Genomic DNA, 1,870 nt, shown 5'->3' on the forward strand with positions numbered 1-1,870 from the left:
CATCAGGGTGGAAAACCAGTTCCACCAGTCACAAAGACTGGAGTCATCAATTGAAAACGTTTTTTATTTACTCTGGTGTGTCAGCAGCTCACCCTAACAACAAGCGGACATAAATGATAGATGGATGAAGTTGAATTATTTAATCCTTTCATATATGAATTATGATCTTTTGTGTCAGGATTTTTTTCCAATTTTTTTTATTTTCTTAAGGCATAAAAAAAAAGTTAGAAATTTTTTTTTTGTAAAAGACATTTTTTTTTTATTATTTTATTTTATTTTAGGTGATCAACTGTAATTTTCTCCAAAGTTGTTATCTGAAAAATACATCGGTAGTATTGTTCTTTATGGGTTATCTGATGTCGCGGTATTTTTTTTACAGTAGAAGGAGAAACCGGGTCGGTTGGTTGCTTTTTTGTCTGTCGGCCATATTGGATTTAGCAAAAATAATTTCTACCATTTGCAGCTGATGGCCAGTATTTGATAGTGTGTTTTATGATGCATTAGTGACCACTATGCATAAAAGGGTTAAAAAAATGAAGTAGAAGCAGATGCAGATAAAGGCAAAAAAAAAACCTTGTAATTGTTCTGCTAAAACTGCAGCTATAATAATGGTACATTTGTGGCTCTAAAGCCAAAGTTGTCAGAGCTGATTTCAACATGTTTTGTGTCTCACCGTGCTTCAGTCTGATGGAGTTCAGGTCGACTTCCACGCCTTCCACACGCGGCCACGGCACCACCGGCTTAAACTGGTCGGCCAAGTCACCTTTGGGGAGCAAACTGTCATCCTGTTTGAGAAAAAACACACGGCGAGATCGTAAATAAACACAGATCTGAATGACAAAATATGTAAGCATGTAACCTGAGACAGCATTTAACAATGTCAGAACAATTTACAGACTGACGTGAAGAGAGACAAGAGTGAAATACAACCCAAGAACCACAAAAGGTTCTTGGATCATCCAGCCTGTCACAGTAACAAATTTTACTGGATGACAAATTGTCCCAGAAGTTAACGCAATAAATGAGAATATTGTTTTGAGACCATTTTCCAGTAATGTAATGGTAAAATAATACAAGAACACAATCTCAAAGATCAATAAACTTTAAATTCTGATAAACATTTAACACTGGAAGACATTTTAAATCTAATAAAATAAATAAATCCAAAATAAACAAACAAAACAACAAATAAAGTTAATTATGACGTCTGTAAGTAAAGTTAATTTACTTTACTTATTGATTTATTGCTTATTGTGAGTGGGCTAGCGACTGGTATAGTTGGTGAAAATTATTTTATTTTGGGTTCACACATTTTCTCGCACTTTTCAAGGTAAGTTTTTAAGCTTTTAAAACCATTTTTATTTCAATTCTACAGATCAATAAGTCACTAGGAAAAATTACATTCCTGCTCAAATTAATTGCTTACTTTCTGTAAGGAGGCTTTTCTTCTAAAAAAATTAAGTTTTTTAAAAAAGGTGCAGATAAAATATCAAAAACTTTCAAATCCTTTACAGTCACCAAGCATTTTCCAACCTTGAAAACACCTAATTGAAATAAAACCATTTTCAAGGATTTCAAGCATCCTTACAAACGCTGGTAACTAATTAATCATATTTTACTCAATTACTCAACAAAATAAGCAACATTTCCAATTCAAAGTCTATTTTTGCTGCTAAAATATTGAATAAATAGACACATGAGCTCAACAAGAATAAAGATATTTATTGTTTTTGATCTGCTATTTAGATTATTCAATCATCAGATTAACACAAAGTGCTAAAATACACATTCAGCTTTCAAGTATTTCAGGAACGTTTTTCGAAATGTGGACGCTGACGTTGGGGACGTCTCTGCAGCTGCAACATGTTTT

At 32.9% G+C, this 1,870-nt stretch overlaps 1 protein-coding gene across 1 annotated transcript in view; it reads right to left on the reverse strand.

Annotated features, from left to right (window-relative positions):
- Positions 1-673: 673 nt before the first annotated feature.
- saraf (store-operated calcium entry-associated regulatory factor) overlaps positions 674-1,870 on the reverse strand; it is a gene marked incomplete at its 3' end in the record, with an annotated part of 5,862 nt that continues 4,665 nt past the window's right edge. Inside the window, exon 7 of the mRNA XM_007574667.2 lies at positions 674-785. Coding sequence (XP_007574729.1) covers positions 674-785 — 112 coding nt within the window. The remainder of the gene's footprint in view (positions 786-1,870) is intronic.

Source organism: Poecilia formosa, unplaced genomic scaffold (genome assembly GCF_000485575.1).
Source record: "Poecilia formosa unplaced genomic scaffold, Poecilia_formosa-5.1.2 Scaffold358, whole genome shotgun sequence".
NCBI classification, from domain to species: Eukaryota; Metazoa; Chordata; class Actinopteri; order Cyprinodontiformes; family Poeciliidae; genus Poecilia; species Poecilia formosa.